Source organism: Leopardus geoffroyi, chromosome D1 (assembly GCF_018350155.1).
Source record: "Leopardus geoffroyi isolate Oge1 chromosome D1, O.geoffroyi_Oge1_pat1.0, whole genome shotgun sequence".
Taxonomy (NCBI): domain Eukaryota; kingdom Metazoa; phylum Chordata; class Mammalia; order Carnivora; family Felidae; genus Leopardus; species Leopardus geoffroyi.
Window position 1 is genome coordinate 16521690 of NC_059329.1, and position 14967 is coordinate 16536656.

Sequence of the window (14967 nt, forward strand, 5' to 3'; positions counted from 1 at the left end):
TCTGTGAATGAACTTTTTCTTCATGCAATTGCTAAATTAAAGCTAAGAACCATCTTCAGTGGTGTAAATTTGAATTAAAGTAAGGTTGGCATTTTGTGAAGTATTACTCTATGCGCTTTTTTTTTTTTTTTAAACGTTTATTTATTTTTGAGACAGAGAGAGGCAGAGCATGAACGGGGGAGGGTCAGAGAGAGAGGGAGACACAGAATCGGAAGCAGGCTCCAGGCTCTGGGCCATCATCAGCCCAGAGCCCAACGCGGGGCTCGAACTCACGGACCGTGAGATCGTGACCTGAGCTGAAGTCGGACGCTTAACCGACTGAGCCACCCAGGCGCCCCTACTCTATGCGCTTTTGAAGGAATGAAGTTGATAAAATATATTTTTGTTACTTCTGGATTGTATTTTAAAAGTCCTATTTTAAAATAGGGACAATAATATAATTCGCTGTTGTTAGTAACAAACTTCATGCACAAATTTCAGATTTTACTATGATGCTTATTTTTAATAGTATCTCCTATTGAACATTTAATGTGTTTCCTGATGATATGAATTATATAGACTTATTTTTAGGTTAGGAAATACAGAAAAATGTACCAAAATAAATATCAACCCCAATGAACTTTACTAAGGTACCCTATTTAACAAATATGTCTTGAGCCCTTAATGTTTCAGCCACTAGACTAAGTGATGGAGTATGAAGGTGAAGAACACATACAATCCCTGCCCTCCCTTACTGGAAGACTTCTTGGAAAAAGAAGCATATTCACTGAGACCAGAAGAATGAGTAGGCGTTAGTCAAATACATGCCAGACTGGGGAGAAGGGAAAGACGGTACCAGGCAGAGGAAACAAGTACAAAGCAGAAAAAGTAAAAGGCAGCTAGGTGTGGTAGAGAAACCGAAAGTAACTCGGGGCGGGAGAACAGAAATAGAGGACTAGGACTCAAGACACCATCGAAGTACACAGGACTCAGAAGCTGAAGGTTCTAGAAAGCCTCAGTATAGTTTGGGCGGGGAGGCGGGGGAGGGGGGGGGAGGGGGCGGTGTGTGCCCCGAGGCCACAGAATGCCTTTTAGCGTTTAAAGCAGGGTGGTGGTTTGATTAGGTCTCCGTGGGGAATGGCTTAGAGGAAAACAAGAGTGCACGCAATGGAACCAGTTAGTGTAGACATCCCGGCTCGACGTCGTTAATAGACTAGAGAGGGAGCGGAGAAGGACCGGGAGGAGGGGCAGAGGGGGCTGAATTCGAGAGCTCCGGCGTGTGTTTAAGGACGTAGAATTCAACTTGGAGGAGGGTCGGACGTGATGCACGGGAGAAGAATCAGGGATGACTACCGGGTTTCTGACTTAGAGTGGGTGGATAACATGGTTGCTTACCGAGCCAGGGAACAGGAGAGGTGGGGGGCGGGGGGAGAGAAGACGGCTCAGGAATGCCGATATTTAAGAAATCGGAGTAAGAGAACGAAGGATAGAGGTAGGACCCTAATTTGGGCCGGGCGGGGCTTACAGCCGCGCGCACCCAGCCTCACGCGCCGCCACCGCCGCCTCCTCCTACTCCCCCTCCCTGTGCTCGCGGGCAGCTTAACACAGTAACCCACGCGACGAAGGAGATGCCACTCGGGGCGCAGCTGGAGCCCCGCGCAGGCCCAGTGGGTGCCGAGCGCGGAGCCTGCGCAGTTGGGGGAATTCGGGGCCCCGGGATCCTCGCCCGCACCTCGCCTGGAACCCAGCGGCTGCAGCAAAGCTGCCGTCCCCGAAGCCCGCCGCTCCTTGCTCCCGCCCCTTCCGTATTTTGGTCGCGCACGGGTTCCGTCAGTCGTAGCGGCCATTGGCTGCTAGAGGTATCCGAGAGCGATGATTGGCTCTCGGTGGCCGTCGCTCAAGCGCCCTTCCGGAGATGGTCGGAGGTGGGAAGAGCTGGAGAGACCCGGGAGCGGAGGGACGGTAAATTGGCTTCCGGCTTGCCTGGGCGACTTTGGGGACGCTCTGAGTAGGCTGCTCAAGCCAGGCTCTTCCCTAGTCACCTTGGCGAGGCTTCGTCTTGTAGCTCGGCCACGCCAGTCGGCCTGGCGCCTGCAGCGCCCCTGGCCCTTAGTCCCTAACCCCAACTCGAACCTCCCTGCTTTCTCGTGTGGGGCTTGGCTGCTGCTGAGACGTGGTCACCGCCATGCCTTAATGCGGGAAGCACTACGAGAAACCTGCGGGGCTGCCAGGAGGGTCTCCTTTCTTCTCTTCGAACTCTCCCGGTGTTTCAGGGGCCTGATCCCGGCCGCTCAGGACAAGTCTTCCCCGCTTCGCCTGTGCACTGGGATTTCTTTCTGTCCCGACCTCCCTCATCGGGTGCTTTGTTTCGGCAGTTGTCTTCACACGTCAGAGTCATCTCTTCGGGCAGATTGTGAGTCCTTAGGAGGTTCAGGACATCAGTCCTTTCTTTTCTTGACTATCGTTCAGGGTTAATTTGATGCCTTGCGTTAAAATATATACTCAAGTATTTGCTGGTTGTTTCTTACTGTGACCCCTGATGAAAAGAAGTGTTGGGAATCCGTCGGGTTGTCCTTTTGTTGACCTTTTTGTAGAATTCTGCTTAGATCATCTCACCGTCAGAAGCAAGGATACAAATAGCTGACGCTTGTTGAGTTCTAGGGGTGTGTTATGCTAAGCATTTTAATCTACATTATCTAGTTTAGTCCATAAATCAATTCAGTGAGACAAGTTTAATGATTCCTCTGCTATATGGGAAACTGAGGCTTAAGTAACTTGCCTAGGGCCCCACAGCTAGTAAATGTTGGAGCTTTCTAACCAGTTTTGTTGACTCTAACATCAGCTGTGATGTTAGTATCCTGTTTTACATTTAGAGAAACAGGTTCAGAGAAGCTAGGTGATTTATCCAAAATAACATAATAAGTCATAGATTCACGTAAACATTAAAAGAGCTTGTATTAGGATGTACTGGCCCTGAAGTTAGAACTGAACAGGGCACAGGCCAGGCTTTCTAGGAGCTCACAGTTTATTGGAGGAAACTGACAAAATAGCTACTTAATGAAACATGTTTGGGGTATTGTGTATACAGATATGAGGTCTGTGGAGAGGGAGGAATCAGACAAGGAGTGATAAGATGGCAGATGTAGAAAGAAAATGGAACCAAATTCCCTGGCTTGGAATTCTGTCTCCATCACTTCCTAGCTTGTGGCTTTGGGTAAATTATTTAACCTATCAGGGCCCATTTCCTCATTTGTGAAGTGGGATAATAGTGGTACTTCCCTCAATAGGTAGGTGGTTGTATTAGTGAGTTTTTATATACATAAGATTCTTAGAACAGTGCTTTGTCTACAGTAGGTACTTAATGTTACATTATTCTAGGCAGAGTAAAATCATTGAGACAGGGAACTTGAACCCAGGTTTTCTGACAACTTGTCCATTGCCCTCGCCAGTATACAAGTTGCCTCACTTTGCTCACAGAAAGAGGAGTGGTGAGCAGATTGTCACTGTCCCACTGTTCCCCAGGCTAGAAACAAGTAGGACACAGGCAAAGAAAGTAAAGGAAGCTGGGGGACGACAAAAGAGGAATTCAGGGGGGCGCTTCGGTGGCTCAGTCAGTTAAGTGTTTGACTTTGGCTCAGGTCATGATCTCACGGGTTTGTGAGTTTGAGCCCCACGTCGGGCTCTGTGCTGACAGCTCAGAGCCTGGAGCCTGCTTCTGATTCTGTGTCTCCCTCTCTCTCTGCCCCTTTCCCACTCGCTCTCTCAAAAATAAATTAAAAAAAAAAGAGGGATTCGGGGAGCTTTGCCTAAGGTTCAGGTCGTTCTCGATATCTAGATAACCCATCTCCTGGGTCTTGCCCACCAGTCAACAACAGATGTGTGTTTAGAGCATTTGTGCTCAGCACTGTACTGGACATAGTATAAGGACACAGATGGGTGTGATGCGGTTTCTGCCCAGAAGCAGCTAAGATTGTCCCATTGGGTAAATGAGAATAGAACACATCAAATTACCATGAGTGACCATGGGCAGCATACAAATAGGGTCGAGATTTTCTGGCATTATCTATGCCAGACATAGAACCAAGAGGCAAGCATAATCTGAGGGGTGGGTAGTTTTGGAAAGCTTCCTGGAATGTGATCAGATGCTGACATTTATTGAGTGTCTGGGGAGTACAGAGCTCTGTGCCAATGTTGGGAATAGGCAATGAAGGGGTGATGGTCCCTGCCCTGAGAAGCTCCTAGTCTGGGGGAGACAGACCTTCCATTCCACTGTAGCAGCACCATAGTGAAGGTGTGCACAGTGCTGTGGGGACAGCAGGTAGATATTCCAGCTGCACCTGGATGAATTGGGAAAGAACTCATCAAGGAGGGGACATTGGGCTTGAAGGGTAGGTAGAAGTTTCTCAGGCGGAGAGCTTGAGGAGAACGTGATGTGTTTAAGATAAAGTTCATTGAATCAGAGAGGAAGAGGAACGAATGAATGGGAGAGGAAGCCAGAGCAGCAGCATGGTGTAGAGGAGGAGGGTGTGATCATTGGGTTAGAGTCTGGGCGCTCTCACTTTGAAATGAACTTTGGAAGAGAAGTTTCCACAGGGCTGACTCATGGTAGGCCCTCAATAAGGGTTAGTTTCTTTACCCAGTTCCTGGAGAAGTAAGTTGAGGCCAGTTGAAGAGCTTTGCATGCGGTACTAGGTGGACTTGAATCCCGTAGGCAGAGAGTTAGAGGAGGTTTGGGATGTTGTGTCTGCCTTAGGAAGGTGTTCCCTACTTTTCCTACCCCAATGTTATAAAAACAGTGAACATTTTCTCCTGATAAGGTTCACTGTTAGTCTCGAGCAGCCCAGCAGCCCCATGGACATCCCAGAGTGTCCGAGGTGACTGGCTTCTCGGAGGAGGGGCAAAAGCCTTGGATTAAAAAGGGGTTTCTCTGATAAGCAGTTGGGTATAAGAGGTTCTTGAACTTGTAGTCATGAAGGATTTCACGTGTTTTGTTTTTTCTGTGTTTTTTTTTTTTTTTTTCTTCTCCATGTGTATTAAGTAAAGGCCTTTCCCAGAGTTCCCAGCTCTATCAGGTAGACCAGTGCCTTGCTCCCTTCTAGGGCAGCGACAATCAGTTAACATCCGCCCAGAGGTGACACACCAGGCAGAGTCAAGGCCTCTTAGTGTCCTCTCTTGTCCCTGGACTTTTGCTTTCACTGTTGTCCTCTGTCATTCTGTTTCCTTTTAATGAGGGAAACTATTCTTTAATTGTTCCACAAACTGTGCTTCTGGAACTGCCTGCATCAGAACTGGGGTGCCGAGGTAAAAGGGCAGATTTCTAAGCTTAACCCCAGCCTACCTGAATCTGAATCTCTGGCAGGGTGGCTAGAGAACCCTGCAATTGAATTCATATTAAAGGTGGAGAACCTGCAGGTTCTTATTCAGCTTTCTTCAACAGGCATTTATTATAGGCCTAAGCATGACTAGCACTGTAAATACCCAAGGTACGATATCAGCTAGACAGATAAGGCCTCTTTTGTTCAAATGGAATCTGTACTTGACCCTTGAACAACGTGGAGGTTGGGGTGCCAACCCTTATGCAATCAAAAATCCATGTATAACTTTTGACTCCCCCAAAGCTTAACTACTAATAGCTCTACTGTCGGTTAAGCATCTGACTCTTGGTTTTGGCTCAGGTCATGATCTCACGGGTCGTGAGTTTGAGCCCCGCATCGAGCTCTGTGCTGACAGTGCGGAGCCTGTTGCTCTTAATAATTAAATTATTCTCTCTTTTAATAAATAAACTTAAAAAAATATTGTCTTATGTAAAAACAACAACACTGCAGATGTTACATGTATTACTAACACTAGATGTCAAAAATGAAAAGATGACAGTCTGTAGGTGTGTGTGTAAGTTTTGATAAATTTTAACTTAATAAAAAATTTTTTTAAATAATCTCTACACCCAGTGTGGGGCTCAAACTCATGACCCGGAGATCAAGAATTATATGCTCCACTGACTGAGCCAGCCTGGTGCCCTGATAAATTTTAACTTTTTTAATAGATGTGTATATACTTTATGGTATTAAATAATGAAAGACTGGTGTCTACATATATTTTATGTGTTTGTGACCTACCTTTTTCTTATTTTTTTAAGAGACAGTGTGAGCAGGGGAGGGGCAGAGAGAGAGGGAGATAGAGAATATGAAGCAGGCTCCAGGCTCTGAGCTGTCAGCACAGAGCCTGATGCGGGGCTTAAACTCAAGAACCGCGAGATCATGACCTGAGCCAAAGTCAGACCCTTCACTGACTGAGCCACCCAGACACCCCTAATTTTTTTAAATATTTCTAGGCTACACAGTTCATTTGCAAAGTTTTTCAAATTGTTGCAAACATCCCAAAATTTTCCAATGTATTTGAAAAGTATTTTAAAAGTCTGCATATAAATGGACCCGCACACTTCAAATCTCTGTTCAAGGATTAAATAGACATTTTAGTTCAGAGAATGTCAGGGGAGTGGTGAGTAACCGCTGGATAGATTAGGCAAAGGCTGATAGTATGGCAGTTTGAAAGTCTGGTGGGGATTTAGGACATGATGCAGTGAAAAATAAAGAGCTTCTGGGCTCATCTGTAAGCTGTGTGGAAAGAATATGGACTTTGGAGTCAGCCTGACCTGACCCTACCACACCAGTAGTGTGTGACCTTGAGCAAACCAGTTAACCTCTCTGAGCCAGAGGTTCGTATTTGTAAATGAAGTAAAAAATAGTACTTACCTCATAGGGTAGTGTTGGTAATTCAGTGACATAATATAATATGCTTAGTATGATGCTTGACATATAGTTAAGTGTGAAATTAACAACAAAAGGTTTTGCTATCCCCGTTTTGAAGATGAGGATGTTCAGGAACAGAAGGGTTAAGTTACTTGGCCAAGGTCACACGGCTAGTAGGTGGCGGACACAGGAGTCTAGATTTGAAGTCTCTTCCTTGTCCAGAGCCATCTCTTTGAACCTGTGCGTTGTTCTGCATCCCATTGGAATAATTAATTCCTTCTTGGCCAGTTGCTCTGAAGCTTCAAGAGAAATGGGCCTTTAAAGTTCTTAGCTCAGTGCCTGGCACACGCTCAATAATGTTAGTGTGTTTTTCCCTTCCCAAGAACGCCAGACAGCTTCCAGGGGTTTGAGGAACTGCTACTCCATCCTTATTGAAAAAGCACAGGGTTTCTCAGAGGTCACGGGAGAAGGCGCCTGCTGCCGCCTCTAGGCAGCCTGTCAGCCCAGCCGTTCACCCCCTGGTGGCGTTTGGGTGGAATCCTTGCAGCTGTGGGTTTCTTTCCCCTCTAGGGTGAAGGCCATGCCACCCCCTGGGAAAGTTCCCCGAAAGGAGAATCTGGGGCTACAGTGTGAGTGGGGGTCCTGCTCCTTTGTGTGCTCAGCCATGGAGGAGTTCTGCGAGCATGTCACTCAGCACCTCCGGCAGCACCTGCACGGCTCCGGGGAGGAGGAGGATGAGGAGGAGGACCCACTTGGTAAGGGGGCAGGACAGGAGGGGGAAGGAGCTCAAGGAAGGTGGAACGTCTGACTTTCCTTTCCTAATTGTGCTTGTTTTGCTTATAAAAGCATCGTAGATGGGAATGCAAACTGGCGCAGCCGCTCTGGAAAACGGTGTGGAGGTTCCTCAAAAAATTAAAATAGATCTACCCTGTGACCCAGCAATAGCACTGCTAGGAATTTACCCAAGGGATACAGGAGTACTGATGCATAGGGGCACTTGTACCCCAATGTTTCTAGCAGCACTCTCAACAATAGCCAAATTGTGGAAAGAGCCTAAATGTCCATCAAGTGATGAATGGATAAAGAAATTGTGGTTTATATACACAATGGAGTACTACTTGGCAATGAGAAAGAATGAAATATGGCCATTTGCAGCAACGTGGATGGAACTGGAGAGTGTTATGCTAAGTGAAATAGTCATACAGAGAAAGAGAGATACCATATGTTTTCACTCTTATGTGGATCCTGAGAAACTTAACAGAAGACCATGGGGGAGGGGAAGGGGAAAAAAAAGGGAGGGAGGCAAACCATAAGAGACTCTTAAAAACTGAGAATAAACTGAGGGTTGATGGGGGGGTGGGAGGGAGGGGAAAGTGGGTGATGGACATTGAGGAGGGCACCTGTTGGGATGAGCACTGGGTGTTTTATGGAAACCAGTCTGACAATAAATTTCATATTAAAAAAAAAGCATTGTAGACTCATCATAGAGAATTCATTCAACAAGGAAATGTGGGACGAATCTGAATCCGCCATCCTGCCATCAAAAGGCAATTAATGACATTACTTTAGTGAATGTTCTTTTGACGTCTCTCTGCATGCAATAATAAATTAGATAAAGATGATTTTCTTTTTTAAAAAGGATCATATTATTATTATACAAGCTGTCGACAACCTGCTTTTCTGCTTCTCTGGTAATGCTTCTCAATTTTTTTTTTTTTTTCCCACTGCAACTACTAGATAGGCATGCATTTTACTTCCCAACCCCTGATAAAAAGTTAAAAAAATACTTGAAACAATACTTGCTTTTATTAAATGTTCTCTCAAGTATTCTTATTCTTTTTCATTAAAAAAAAAAAAAAAATGGGGGGGAGTGCCTGGCCGGCCCAGTGGGTAGAGCACGTGACTCTTGATCTCAGGGTCGTGAGTTCAAGCCCCACGTTGGGCCTGGAGCCTACTTAAAAAAATAAAAATTGGTTTGCGCCTCCCTAAATTGATGTATTCAGTCACTAACAGGTCACAAAACAGTTTTTAAAATTCTGTTCTACAGAAAGTACAGAGGCAGCTCTCCTTCCCCAACCTCAGATTCTGTTTTAAGTCTAGTGACTATGAAGCATAAGTGATAGTTTCAGAAGTCAAACAGTACGTACACAAAAGAGAAATTAGGGGGTTATTATATATTTCAAAGTAGCTCCTTTTAAAAACAAGTAAGCCCCTGTAAAGCATTGAAAATGTGCTTCGAGAGAGATGCATGAGAGCCAGGCATTGGACTGCCGCAGCTGATGGCTTTCCCGGAGAGGGTGGATCTCGGGCAGAATTTGGAGGAAAGAAGGACCTGCGGTCCGACGGGAAGGAGTGAGGGGTGTCCAGCTGGCAGCGCACGCCAGCCACACTGTGAATTTGTGGCTCTGGACCTTGCACACACCCTTCCCTCTGCCTCGACCACACTTCTCCATCTAGCTCACAGATGCTCGCCCTTCGGATCTCAACGCAGCGACACTTCCGAGTCCTCCATGCCTACATCAAATGGGCTCTGTTTAATTATGTTGCAGTAACCCGCACCCCCTGCCCCCTTCATACAACTCGGAGCTGGCTGCAGTTTTAGATTTATACGTGGGATTACTTAACTAACGTTTCCTCTCCCTGACTGAAAAGCTATCGTGAGGGCCAGGACTGGGACTCTTTACTCATCACCCCCCCCCCCCCCCCCCCCCCCGTGCCTGGTGCACGATTGGTCGTTGTTAAATGCTGGTATTTGCCGAATGAACTGTGGTAATTTGGTCAGAGTCCAGCCTGCTCGCTCGCCGCTAAGTGTCATAGGTAGAAGGAGAGCTGAGCTTTGGAAACTATCAGACTTTTCCCCCTAAACCCCTTTCTGCAGAAGAAGAATTCTCCTGCTTGTGGCAGGAGTGTGGCTTTTGCTCTATGGACAGTTCTGCTGACCTCATCCGCCACGTCTACTTCCACTGCTACCACACCAAGCTGAAGCAGTGGGGGCTGCAGGCTCTGCAGAGCCAGGCCGACCTCAGCCCCTGCATCCTGGACTTCCAGAGCCGCAACATCATCCCTGACATCCCTGACCACTTCCTGTGTCTGTGGGAGCACTGTGAGGTCAGCGGGCAGTGCTGGGCGTAGGGGTGGAAGGAAGTTGGGGATCTTAGCTCAAGATGCCTTGACCCTCTCAGGGATGCCCTGCGTCTGCCAGGGTTCCTGCTACTATGTCATTTCATTTCCGGGTGGCCCCCATGCTCAAACTTTCTCAGGCCCACCAAGTTAGTTTGAGAGAGCACCAAGAAACCCCCTTTGGGCACGTCGGTGTAAAAGTCCCTCTAGCCACCCTCGGTCCTAACCCCAAGTTGCCCCTGGCACAGAGTTCCTTCGACAACCCCGAGTGGTTCTATCGGCACGTGGAAGCACACAGCCTGTGCTGTGAATACCAAGCGGTCGGCAAAGACAACCAGGTGGTGCTGTGTGGCTGGAAAGGTAGGGCCACTCCTTAACGTCTTGTCCTTAAAGAATCCCTGGGGGTGGTAAGGGGTTGGGGCGGCGGGGTATGGGACCAGTCCCCCTGGGTAAGGTCGGCTGCTGGCCGGAGACTTGATGTCAGAACTGCCTCTGGGCGTTTGAGCCTGACTGGGCTTTCCTTCCCAGGCTGTACCTGCACCTTCAAGGACTGCCGTAAGCTTCGAGAGCACCTCCGCAGCCACACCCAGGAGAAGGTGGTGGCCTGCCCCACCTGCGGGGGCATGTTTGCCAACAACACCAAGTTCTTAGATCACATCCGTCGCCAGACCGCGTTGGATCGTAAGCAATCAGAGAAGAAGGGGAGTGGGTGCAGGCCGTCCTTGCGGTGGGGGTAAGGGGCATGTTCCCGGGAGAGGGGGCCACCGAAGGCCTCTGCAGCCTGGCTACATCTACCTCTTGGACTCAGTCACCTGCCACAGTGTGACAGGAGAGTCATTAGGTGCTCTTACTGTTCAGTGCTTACTGTGTGCCGCATCTCTTCCCAGTGAATCCTCGCAACCCCATGAGGTATGCTGCTCCTCCCCCTTTCTGCAGGTGAAGAAACCGAGGGCCAGGTTAACTCACTTACCTGAGGTCGCACAGCTAGTTAGGGGTCAAGCAGGGATTCTCATTCAGGTTCTCGACTGCAAGCGCCATGCTCTTTCCATGGTCTGTGTCCATCCCTGGTTCCTGAGCTCCCCCTTTCTTGGGTGGTTCTCCTCTCCCGGGCTTGCTCTCCTGTCTGTGCCTCTCCGCCATCCTCCGCAGCCCAGGCTCTCTTCTGCCTGCCCCACTGTAGAGCAACGCTTCCAGTGCTCTCACTGTTCCAAGAGATTTGCCACGGAGCGGCTGTTGCGGGACCATATGCGTAACCATGGTGAGCGGCCGGCGCCCCCAACCTCCTTGCCCACCCTCCAGGTATCCGCTAGGCCCCCGATCACAGCCTCCTCTCTGCTCCTCTCAGTGAATCACTATAAGTGTCCTCTGTGTGATATGACCTGCCCGCTGCCATCGTCCCTCCGAAACCACATGCGCTTTCGCCACAGCGAGGACCGGCCTTTTAAGTGTGACTGTTGTGAATACAGGTAAGGGGAACCAGGGGCCAGAAATCGGAGAACCCGAGGTCCAGGGTCCCCCGTGCCCTCCCACTGCTCCTGACCTCTCCTGGCAGCTGCAAGAATCTGATTGACCTGCGGAAGCACCTGGACACCCATAGCAAGGAGCCAGCCTACAGGTGTGACTTCGAGAGCTGCGGCTTCAGCGCGCGATCCCTCTGCTCTATCAAGTCCCATTACCGAAAAGTGCATGAGGTGAGTTGGGCGGTCGGTGGGAGAGGGCAAGTGCAGGTGTGGGGGAGCCCAGGATGCAGAGCTGGCCTCACTCTCCCTCCCCTCCCATCAGGGAGACTCAGAGCCAAGATACAAATGTCACGTATGTGACAAATGCTTCACGAGGGGCAACAACCTCACCGTGCACCTTCGAGAGAAGCACCAGTTCAAGTGGCCCTCAGGGCACCCCCGTTTTCGGTATGTCTCTGAACCCTGCCCCGTAGGTTCGCAGACCTTCCCCCCCCCCACCCCCGATAACCTTTTCAACAAGTTAACCTTGAATTTGAGGATAATTGAATGTCCACCGTCTCCGTTGAGGTTCGGGGAACCCTGAGAATCAGTGGTGGAGCAAAGATGAGTTTTGTGACCTTTGAATGGAAGACACAGTGCCAAAGCCCTACAGCCAGAACTGGAGCCTAAGGGCCCTCATCCGTAGCCCCAAGGCCATCTCCTGAATCCTGTGACACTCCCACCCTCCAACACAGATCATTTCTTTTTCCCCCTCTGCACCCCCTCCCTCCCTCCCCCCTCCCTCCCTCTCAAGTGTCTACATCAAATTTTCCATTTCGAGTAATGCTCCCTCCCTCTTGTCATTTCTTCTGCGTATTCCAATAAAGACCCCTCTTGGTCTCCAACTCCTGTCACTTAACATCCCAGGGCTTCTCCCATCCCTCGTGTTTGTCCCGTAGCTTGCCGGTCTCTGGACATTTCTGCGTCCCCCTGCGCATGTTTGCTGCCCCCCATGCTCCCGCTTCCCCAGGTACAAGGAGCATGAAGATGGCTACATGCGGCTGCAGCTGGTTCGCTATGAGAGTGTGGAGCTGACACAGCAGCTGCTGCGGCAGCCGCAGGACGGATTGGACCCGGGAGCATCGCTGAGTGAGAGCAGCCTGCAGGGCATCATTCTTGAAGCAGTGCCAGGGGAGCCGGGACCCCAGGAAGCGGCCGAAGAGGAAGAGGAGGGTGGGAGCAGTGACGGCATGGCCCTCTCAGCCTCTCAGGACACTCCCAGCCCCGTCATCCATGTGGTGAACCAGACCAACGCCCAAGGCGAGCAAGAGGTTGTCTACTATGTGCTGTCCGAGGCCCCGGGAGAGCCCCCCCCAGCCCCCGAGCCCCCCTCAGGGAACGTCATGGAAAAGCTTCAGGGAATAGCTGAGGAGCCACAAGTCCAGATGGTGTGAGGGCTGCAGAGCCTGACCATTCCTACCCCAGACCCTGGCGTGTGAGCCAGGCTGGTGGCAGTGCCCCTAGTGGGCAGCCCCTGCCAACGGATGCCTTTAAGGGTGGTGCCAAGAGCTGTGTGGTGCACTCTGGACCTGGCTTGCGTCGTTCAGCGGATCCAAAGGACTTCCTTTTCTGCCAGACGGCGCTTTGTGGGGACCTGAGAAGTTTGGGTTCCTTGAGGGGGATGCGCTGGTTGTGTGTGTCCTTGTAGAGGGGCTGGTATCAGGCTTACCCATAACCCCCTAGTCACTCTGAAACAGTGAGTAAAAGCCCCCGTCAACTCGCACCCATTCCCGTCCTTAGGTCCAGGGGTGACACAAAACCGGTTCCTGCGAGGGCCTTTTCCTTACAACCAGCCAAGGCAGCATGAACCAGGCAGCCATCTCCCTCTAAAGGGCTCCTGCGATCGCAAGGACTTTCATGGTTACCCTCAGGGATGGGATTGGAGGCACTGAGTGTGTGTGTAACGGTTGTTTCGGTAATAAAAGAAACACGGGCTCTTACTCATGTCTTCCTTATGCTTGGTGGCTCTCAACCAGATAGGAGATGCAGCTGCCCAGAAGAGGAGTTGACTCATTAGGCTTGTTCTCCTTTTAGTGACTGGGGTTTGTTTTTGTTTGTGTCTTTACTCTTGCTCCCCTCCCCCTCCCCCCTTGGTGAAACTTCTCCATTTCTTCTCAGAGCATCTGCTGTCTCCATGGAGGTCTCAGGCGTAGACTGTGAGCGGGCAGTAGTAACACTCCCTCTAGAATGCACGATCGGCTGGGAGACAGGAAGGTAGGGCACCTGGCCACGGCCATCCCGTCTGAGTCCTGGTTAGAATCCAGTGTCTCTGGGGCAGGGTCTCTACCTGTGAGGCTGAGGAGGAAGCTGGGATGGGTGGTGGATTTGGAGGCCCTAGGGAATGGCAGGTACTGTAGGTTTAAAGACCAGGTTAGAAAATTGTGTCTGAATGTACAGTTTCCTGGGGAAAGGGTCTGTTTTTCACTAGATTCTCAAAGAGGTTGAAACCCTCCAAAAAGAAGAACCATTTCGCTTGGCCTGTCTAGCCACTTCTCGGCACGCTGTGTCCATTCTTGGGGTCGCTGCCACTCTTGAGGTCAAGGGAATACTCTCAGGGGTATTCGTGGGCAGAAAGCTGCCCCCAAAGGATTTCTGCACCTTTTTGAGAGGACCGAACTTAATTCTTACCTCAAAAACAGCATGTGCCTGTTGCAGGAAGAATTTAGGAAAGAACAAGCTTTTCGTTAATTCCAGCTGCCGTTTACCGAGTTCCTTCTTTAGTCCGGGCGCCGTGGCAGGTGGTAAAGATACAGTAAATGATGAGTAAAACCCAGAGATGAGTGAAACTCTCTGCCCTGAAGAGACTTGGAGTACAGAGACAAGACCAAAGTAAGTGGAGGGTCGGAAGCCTGCCAGAGTTCACTGAGGAGGCTCAGAGGAGGAGGAGACCGCATTACGTGGGCGAGGGATCAGGAAAGGCTTCATCAAGGAAGTGATTAGAGCTACAGGGTACAAAGAGGTGGACACATTGTTCCAGGTAGAGGAAACCAGGTCTCTACACCTGAAGGAGGACTCCGTGGCCTGCAGCACAGGGCAGTACGCCACGGGGAGAGACGAGACCAGGAAGGAAGGCCGGGCCACCCAAAAGGATCCACGTGAGGTTTTAGGACGGTGATTCTGCCAGTGATGAGGAATACAGATTGGAACAGTGAGAAGTTAGGGGGCTGCCGGGAAGAATTCAGGCAAGAAACAATGAGGGCTTTAAGGTTATGCCCGTGTGGATGTTCACGTTGCCTCTACGAGAGCACCTTCGAGGAAATGGCAGTGTGGAGAAGAGAGGAAATGTGAATGAAAAATGTGCTCAAGCAAGGCCATCTCATTCCCAGGCTCACTCCTCTAGGGTCTTGTACTGATTTTGCCACCCACGCCCTGTCCTTCCCCTAAACAAGTATAATCCACTAACCCCAGCAGGCCTTCAGTTCGTCGAAGACAAGCGAGGCTTCTTTGGGCTAAGTACCCTCAGTTTCTTCTATATCTTCTCACATCACTTAATTCGGGGCCCCTTCCACGCCACCTCCTCTGGGCCTGTGTTTTTGGTGGTTACACATTGTGAAGCCACTGCCCTCTAGAACCCCTGTCTTTCCATACTTTGTGCTGCCCAAACCATGCTCCTTCCGAGG

General features: G+C 49.8%; 1 protein-coding gene across 11 annotated transcripts; it reads left to right on the forward strand.

Moving 5' to 3' along the window:
* The first annotated feature begins 962 nt into the window (after window positions 1-962).
* LOC123600776 (histone H4 transcription factor) lies at window positions 963-14111 on the forward strand. 11 transcript variants are annotated; one of them, XR_006713794.1, is made up of 13 exons: window positions 1874-1941; window positions 2253-2392; window positions 7299-7483; window positions 9607-9836; window positions 10097-10208; window positions 10377-10529; window positions 11029-11106; window positions 11194-11314; window positions 11401-11539; window positions 11631-11755; window positions 12318-12618; window positions 13466-13561; window positions 13776-14111. XR_006713794.1 is itself a non-coding variant. In XM_045483128.1 (12 exons), exons 3-12 carry the CDS (start codon window positions 7309-7311, stop codon window positions 13505-13507), a joined length of 1476 nt encoding a protein of 491 aa, XP_045339084.1. In that variant the 5' UTR covers window positions 1874-1941; window positions 2253-2392; window positions 7299-7308; the 3' UTR covers window positions 13508-14111. The 11 variants fall into 11 exon arrangements, 9 of the variants coding, with proteins under 9 accessions (XP_045339089.1, XP_045339088.1, XP_045339092.1 ...); XR_006713795.1 differs by having other exon boundaries at window positions 14042-14111; XM_045483128.1 differs by having other exon boundaries at window positions 13466-14111.
* Window positions 14112-14967: the final 856 nt, after the last annotated feature.

Bases quoted from the DNA above. Each gene is read 5' to 3' on its own strand.
- LOC123600776 (XM_045483132.1), top strand. From the start codon at position 1,895: ATGGTCGGAGGTGGGAAGAGCTGGAGAGACCCGGGAGCGGAGGGACG. The intron at 7,484-9,606 runs GTAAGGGGGCAG...CCCTTTCTGCAG, and splicing joins TGAGGAGGAGGACCCACTTG to AAGAAGAATTCTCCTGCTTG. The intron at 9,837-10,096 runs GTCAGCGGGCAG...CCCCTGGCACAG, and splicing joins GTCTGTGGGAGCACTGTGAG to AGTTCCTTCGACAACCCCGA.